This window comes from Danio rerio, chromosome 16, assembly GCF_052040795.2.
Source record: "Danio rerio strain M-AB ecotype USA chromosome 16, GRCz13ab, whole genome shotgun sequence".
NCBI classification, from domain to species: domain Eukaryota; kingdom Metazoa; phylum Chordata; class Actinopteri; order Cypriniformes; family Danionidae; genus Danio; species Danio rerio.
This window is the reverse complement of record NC_141036.1, coordinates 8,573,097-8,581,413: the sequence shown is the minus strand read 5'-3', so window position 1 is coordinate 8,581,413 and position 8,317 is coordinate 8,573,097. Positions and strand designations below refer to the sequence as shown.

Here is an 8,317-nt window from a genome sequence, read left to right as displayed (position 1 = left end):
GTACTTGACCCAACAAGGGAGGGTTGGGGAAAATTCTGAAGAATAGATTTTTAAAAAAGAAAAAAAATCTAAATAATAATTAAAATAAACACACTTAATATAAACAAATTACTATATAAGAAATAAACTTCTATAGTAAGACACTTCTATACAGCTTAAAGTGACATTTAAAGGCTTAATTAGGTTAATTAGTTTAACCAGGCAGGTTAGGGTAATTGGGTAAGTTATTGTATAACGATGGTTTGTTCTGTAGACTTTCGAAAAAAAAAAAAAGAAAATCTTAGAGGGGCTCATAATTTTGTCCTTAATATGGTGTTTAAAAAATTTAAAACCAAAACAAAACAAATAGGTCTTTCTACAGAAGAAAAAATATTATCAGACATACTGTGAAATTTTTCTTGCTCTATTAAACAAAATTTGAGAAATATTTAAAAATAAAATGAATAAAAAATGTCTGGATTAATATTTCTGACTTCAACTGTATATCAAAAATCAATTTTTGATTAGTAATATGTATTGCTAAGAACATAAGTTGGAAGTTTGTAAGATTAATTTTCGCAATATTTAGATTTTTGTTGAACACAGATTCCAGATTTTTCAATAGTTTTTTGTAAATATTTTTATAAAAATTATACTTACGAGTGTTTTTGTTGTTTAGGGTTACATATGTATTGTTCATGGGTTGTTGGCATGACGTTGCATGAAAAAATGACAATTTGTTTTAGTATTTTTGTCATTTAAAATGCAGTAAAATGTTAAATATTTCATGTCTTCCATCACTGTAAAAGATTCCCTTATGTTATTGAGTTGTTTATACATTTCCAATTATTAGGAAATACATTTTTACAATTTTATTTTAGTAAATGCAATCATTTTATTCATTCATTTGTTTCTAGAAATATAGAACTTGATGTCCTCTGGTGTGACACTAAGTGCTAATTTGGGCAATTCCACAGAATTCCACAGAAAAGGACCAAGATCATGTGACTGAAGCCCTTTGTCTCCGAATGTTTTTGGAACTACTATAAAATTAAGTTTGCTGCTATAAATATATATATATATATATATATATATATATATATATATATATATATATATATATATATATATATATATATATATATATATATATATATATATATATATATATATATATATTCTTTTTTCCCATAAGTTCTTATTAAATAAATAGCAATATACTGTATGAAGTTGTCCAACAATGAAGATAAATTGCACTCACACTATCTGTAAATTATTAGCAGTTTATGGTTCCTTTTCTAAAACTTGAGAATTCAACTTCATGAATATTACAAAATCTTACAAACAGGCTATTTTTACTGCTATTTGTCAACTACCCACATATATGCACAGTTAATCTAACCCCATGTTTCCATATATAATTATTTACTAATTATTTTCATCTTTAGTCAAAAACATAGCTTATGTTAATGTTCATTGTTTAGACTTTTTTGGCTTTTAGAACCTGCACACATTTCACAAGGATTTTATTCTCTCTCTCACTTATTTTGCTTTCTTAGTATTTATTTGGTCGTTCTATAACAAAGGGGCTTTTTACTTACTTTACTTTTTAAGTTGACCAAATTCCTTAGAAGTCATCCTTTGTTTTTGTGACAACATGGTTTATGTGCAGCCGGGTGTGCAAATATTTCCTTCTGTAAATCACCGTTCTACCAGAAGAGGACAGTATAATCCTTAAACATGTTCCTAAGTGGATGACAAATCATTAGAAGACATGAATTTGAGGAGCAAGAAACAAAATGTTAAATAAGGTCTGTATGATTTCCCATGTCTAAATAATTCTCTTAGAAAAAAAAATCCAATGAAATAGCCTAATAATTATTCCTTTAATTTCCTATTGTAACTAAAATTACTGTAGGTACCTTATTTATTGATTTTTCGACAAAAGTCTGAACATTTCTTCATTTTGTTCCTCTTTTTTTTCTTTTCACTGATGGTGGACACTAGTTTGCCACAGAAATAATGTAGCAACATTAACTACAATGTAAGAAAAATGCTGGGTTTTACATAATCGATTTGTGTTGGACCAACATACAGGAATTAAGTTTAAGTTTTTACAAATTTTGATTAATTTACCATTAAACAATTAAGTCAAAGAACTCAAGAAGAGGGTGACGCAGTGGCACAGTAGGTAGTGCTGTCGTCTCAAAGCAAGAAGGTCGCTGGTTCAAGCCATGGCTGGGTCAGTTGGCATTTCTGTGTAGAGTTTGCATATTCTCCCTGAGTTCACATGGGTTTGCTCATCGTGCTCCGGTTTCCTTTACAGTCCAAAAACATTTGGTACAGGTGAATTGGGTTGGCTAAAATTGTCCATATGAGTGTGTATGGATGTGTCCCAGAGATGGGTTGCAGCTGGAAGGGCATCCACTGCGTAAAACATGTGCTGGATCAGTACGTGGTTATTTTCGCTGCATGTGGCAACTTCAGATTATTAAAGGGACTAAGCCAAAAAGAAAATGAAAGAATGAACGACCTCAAGAAGAGTTGTTTTGGCTCATTTTAAAAATATATTTTGAACAAACAACATCTTTTATGCATAACTAAACTGTTGTACTATTAAAAACTTAATTGTCTTCAGAATGATAATCTTGTTCATATAAAAACAACTCATAAAAATGCTTATAGTTACAACCTTATCCAATTATTAGTCAAATTTACTTCAATCTTAAATAACTTTTCAGAAATATTACAACTCAAGGGTGTAGAATTAGCATTGATAAAGAGGACATGTCCCCACCAATATCCACAGATTATTAAAATGTCCCCACAAATAATTGAATCACCTCCAAAATAAAATAATGCTTTGTGAAAAATTTTCCAGTCAGTCTTACTGTGCAAGACTTAGGTGAGACATTGATATAAGCAGCTGCATATGCAAGAAAAGTGTCAGTCACTTGAAGTCAAGTTCGCTGCAAGTCCACCATAATCAACCCAGGCTCATTCTAAAAACACAGTCCCGTGGACATTTCTGGAGACCTAGAATTCTGTAGCCGGAGGTAACTATGGCTGCATTTCATTTTTTTAGCGAATGCAACGGGGCAGTGTGACGCTATTCCCTTCTGCGCTTGCTGGCTGACTGCTTACCTCCGTGTGTAGGGCTTTCCTGCCGCAACCAGTTTGTCCGGTTAGCTCGTTGTGTCCGTCTGCGGACTAGAGACGCAGATAGGAGCTGACCATGACGACGACCGGGTCCGAGTCTGGGGAAGAGCAGTTCCAGAAATCAGGAAAGACAAAAATAGAATCCAAAAAATAAAGTGAACAAGTTCATAACAGGCTGAGAATGTGGTGAAATTCGAAAACGTAGTAAAATTCAGACGACGGCTTTTCGTTTTTCTGGACGGCTTTCTTTTGTAAATTGTTGGTTGGGTTTAGGGAAGTAAGCAGGGGCCGGGTCAATCGGTAAAACTGCTTGAGTTTAGGGAAGGAGGAGAAGGGTGGGTCTGCCGGTTGCTCAGTCAATCATTCAACCAGTCGGACGGATGATCGTTCGACAGCGGCCTCTTGTGGGTTTACGCAAGAACAGCGCAGACGCGAACAGCGCTTGTGAGAGAGACGTTCGAGATCCGAAACACCTCACACAGTGGCCTCCCGCGGATTCTCGAAAACAAAAACTGCTTAAATACATACCTCCCGAGATGTATTTCACGGTCTCCAGAAACGTCCACGGGACTATGTTTTCAGAATGAGCCTGGGTTGACCATAATAGTAACCGTGGATGTGCAATTAATAAAAAAAATTTTAACGGCAATTATGAAAAAACAACAATCTAAATAAAGTGGTTATTGTGTTACACGCCTCCCCATTTCCAGAAGTCTGCATTCCTTACTCAAAGTAAAATCATATAAATTTACTTTTGCACCACTTTTGCTTGATTTAATGTTGTTTTTATTACTAATTGTATTTGATTGATTTATTTATTAAGTTTTTTTTTTAAAGTGCGAAATAGAATTGTCATCTTTCATCTCTTAAAGTGCATAAAAGGCAATATTTTACTTGTAAAAATGTGTTCAGATGCGGTGGTAAGTGATTATGCACAAATAAGCCCTAAGTTAATGGAAGTCGGGTAACACTTTAGAATAACTATCCGTTGTATCTAGTTAATAGACCATTAATAAACAGTTAGTAAGAGGTTATAAATGACTTGTTCAATAAAAGTTAATAGTTCGTTAATTATGTAGTACTGTGCCTTATAGATGGCCAATAGATAACCTACAGAAAACAGCAGAAACCCAGTTAGGCAAAAGAAAGCCGGTTAAATACTGAATGAGAGGATAATCACTCGCACCAACAGCTAATGTGATGTGCGAAACTGTTGAAAGCACATGCACGCTCCCGTTTCCTTGCTTGAAACAACTGTGCCTGCAAACTCAACTGGTGTGATCGGTTCTCTTTTAAATAGAATAGACAAAAAGTTATGTTCATGCATTCACACACCTGCTGCTTTCAAAAGCTTCAGATTGTAATACAACACTATGAATCCATGACCCATGTGCTCATCCTCACTGAGCAAGCTCAAACACAACATACACAAAAAGTGAAATGAATGAGGAGGCATGAGGAGGACATCCCACAAAATGTAAATCAAGTAATTTTAATATGTCAAAGTCATATTAATGAATATCAAATATATTTCCCTAAAAACAAACAAAAACAGGCTGGTGATCAAAAAAGTAAATGTCAAGCCCTGAACACAACGTTCAACATTTCATATGTGAAATGCTTATGAGTGGAACAAGGTTAAGGTAAAAAAAAAAAAATTTTTAAACATCACATCGAATTTTTGTAGCTTGAACTTGTTCCGTCCATTTACTGTTCTACATAGTTCCACTGGTATTACTAGATGGTTAACAAACTATGAACAACTGATCTGTAATTTGTGCGTTAATATACAGGATTAGTTAAATGTTAGTTATTAGCTTGCGTATGTTATTGGGACGTTATTCTAAAGTTGCAACTATTCCTAATTTACTAACAGTTAATAAATGCAAAATAGTTGCAACGAATAACGTCCCAATAACATTTATAAACTATTAACTGATACTTAACAAATCCTTAGTAAGTAGTTTACTAACAGCTTGTTCATGATCTATTACTAATTTATTAAGTAGCATTATAAATGATAAAAATACAGTTAACAAGTCATTTATAACTTGTTAACTAACAGCTTGTTATCTATAATTATCTATAAGGCACAGTTATAAGTTATTAACAAACTATTAACTTTTATTTAACAAGTCATTTATAACTTATTAACTAACAGTTATTAATGGTCTAACTAGTTATAATGGATAGTTATTCTAAAGTGTTACCGGAAGTCTTTATTAAATTACCTTTCTAATGGTCTAAAGGTCAGACATTCCTTTAACTTTACATTTTAAATCTAAAGTTACATTTAAATTTTCCATTTGGTGGGGGTGGTTGATGTCAAATTAGGTTTCCGCCAATATCAATAGCAATTCTACGGCCTTGTCACAACTTTAAAATGTCATCAATATCTGCAAGTTTAAAATGTGAGAAGGTCATCCTAAAAAGTGTAGCAGAAAAGACTCTTTTAATAATGCAAGTCGCAGCCGAGCGTTGTACAACAGAGCCTAATGTTTTTCAGCATTGAGAATTCTTTGAATCATTCATCCCAGCTCTAGTCTTTGTTAAATCACTGACTCAGCACTCTCAAAGTTCACTATGTTCTGCCTGTGAGGGTTTGCAAGCATTTACCGAGCATTGTATTGCAATTATTTGCAGATGAGGCAATGAAAAATATATGTGGTGGTCTTTATCTGGTGATCATCGGACCGCTGAGAAACATCTAATCTTTATTGAGGGGGAAATTATTTACATTTAACCTTGATATGGTTCACTACTTAAGCCACTCAAGCATTTAGTACTAAGTGAGGACTTTTTGATCATAAAACATTACCAAGTACTTTAATACAGGGATTCCCAAATGCTTTATTCAGCTGGATACCTTTGACTTAACATTTTCTTTAAGTATCACATGAGATTTTAGATTAATATTTTAGTTAGCATCTACATTGGTTTGTATGTAATAAAGATCACATACAACGTTCGTGCACCAGAAACACGGCGTAAACTCCTCAGCGCCTGCCGCCCAGGACAATAAATCTCAGTATTTTTTTTTTTTTTTAAGTCTCTTCTCATGTTACACAGCACATTCCTCTCCAAACCTCCACTCCGCTTTCCTTCTCAAGTCCAACGTGTTGCTGGAGATCAGAGCTTTGTTCTGAGACGTTGCAGACTTTGCATTGGAAACTGAAGAATAAGCCAATGGAAAGTTGCTAAACAATGACTTTGGATGCATCTCACGTGTACACTAATCCAGTTAAGATGAGAGCAACTTCAAGAAGGCTGAAGTGGTGGAATAATAGCCTGTTTACATGGATGAGGAGTGCAGGAATGAAGATGATGTGGCACTGATGCTGCGATTCGAGCAGAAGCTGCACGTTGACACTAGTGTTTGCAATGGTAAGTGTTCATTTTGAGCTTTTTGCACATTGACTGCTTTGCTTATTTACGATGCACAGGTCATGTTCAATGGGTAGTTATGACATGCTGAATGTATGAATGAATATTGGTTGAGATGGGCTATTATTTCAAAACTCTCTATGCAAACTTGGATATAAGTGTGTTGCTGTTTGAATCAAAGTGCATGGTTAAGTGCATAACATGACACAGAAGAATGTATAAGTGTATGTGTGAGTATGTATAAGTGAAAATGTTAGTTCAGTGAATGATGAAAAGAAAGTTGTCCAAAGCTCTTTGCAAAAAGCACGCACACACACAAAATAATAAAAAATTTTTTTTTGAAAGTTACCAAATTTTGTTTAACGGTATAGAATATTTTCATAGTAATTTATATATTATTGTTTTCTGCAGAAAGTCTTATTTGTTTTATTTCAGCTAGAATGAAAGCAGTTTGAATATTTTAAAACCATATTAAGGTCAATATTATAAACCTCCTTAAGCTATATTTTTTCGACTGTCTACACACACCAACAACAGGCGCTATGTCATAAGCACATCCATACATGAAAAAGCTCCTGATTGGTTGCCGTGGCACGAATGACCGCTGTAGTTCAGATTTTCCAACTCGAGCGATTCGCGCATCAATCACTCCAAGTGCAAAACGTTCAAATCATGCTGCATCATTCACGTCGCCTCATTTGCACGTATCGCGCAGCAGGATGTCTATTCACGTCTTTGCATTGACTTAACATGTAAATCACTCTCGCTTGACGCTTCTATTGCATCTGGTGTGAACGCAGCATTATGCTGTGTTCTCACCAAACACTGAATGCGAGGATAAATCTCGATATTCGTGCGTAAATAAAAGCCTGAACATTTTGAGTTTATTTGTTTTGATCACAAGTCCAATGCACTGAACAATAGACGCGGATTCGTGTCACTGGCAGGGGCTCTATCTGCCCGATGACTGTAGCTTTGTTGCTAAATGGCTAACATGGACTTGAGAGAATAACTGTGTTTATGTGCTTTATGAAGGCTGAAAAACAGCGTCTATTTATTTGGAGCCATGTCTGAGTCCACTAGATCCTTTCAGAAGTGCACCAGCTCATAAACTCCTTCAGAAACTCAACCTGGATGATGGAGGCTTTCAGCGGTGCTTCCGACTGAGTCAAGCCCAGGTTGATCAACTGTTGTCTGGTGTTGGCTGGAGTATTTCCCCCTTGGACACCAACAACAGGTTCTACGTCAAAAACACTCCCCTACAAGAGAAATCTTCTGATTGGTTAACTCGGCGCGAATGTCCGCTGAAATTCTGATTTTCCAACTCAAGCAATTTGCGCAACAAGCGCCTGGCGCCACTTCATTCACGCGAATCGTGCCATTCACGCCTCCTCATTTGTGCGTACCGCACCGAAGGATGTCTATTTGCGTCTTTGCTTTGACTTAACGAGTAAATCCCTCACGCCTGACACTTCGTCTGATTTTGATTAGCTGCTTATTAATAACTAGGTAGTAGCTGAGTTTAGGTATTGGGTAGGATTAGGGATGTAAAATAAGATTATACTTTAAAAATTTTAATAAACAGTTAACATCTTAATATTGGGCAGGTTAATATACCAGTAATAAATGGTGTGAGTTGTCACTTAAACTAAAGTGTGACCCTCCTAGATCTAGCTTTACATAAAATTCATTAGCATCTAATACGGGTATTTTTTTAATTGAAAAAGTAAATTTCCAGAGTATATAGTATTAGTGTGTATATAGAAAAGTGTTTGAACAATATTTTCTTTATTTA

The 8,317-nt window shown here is 34.8% G+C and overlaps 1 protein-coding gene and 1 long non-coding RNA gene across 6 annotated transcripts in view; one reads left to right on the top strand and one right to left on the bottom strand.

Annotated features, from left to right (window-relative positions):
- LOC147840126 (uncharacterized) overlaps nt 1-8,317 on the bottom strand; it is a 402,217-nt gene that overhangs the window by 246,289 nt on the left and 147,611 nt on the right. The window lies entirely within an intron of this gene.
- gask1a (golgi associated kinase 1A) overlaps nt 6,246-8,317 on the top strand; it is a 60,078-nt gene continuing 58,006 nt past the window's right edge. For all 4 annotated transcript variants that reach the window (XM_087286617.1, XM_087286618.1, XM_087286615.1 and 1 more), the window contains exon 1: nt 6,246-6,522. In XM_087286617.1, the coding sequence (XP_087142743.1) occupies nt 6,520-6,522 (3 nt within the window). In that variant the 5' untranslated portion in view covers nt 6,246-6,519. The remainder of the gene's footprint in view (nt 6,523-8,317) is intronic.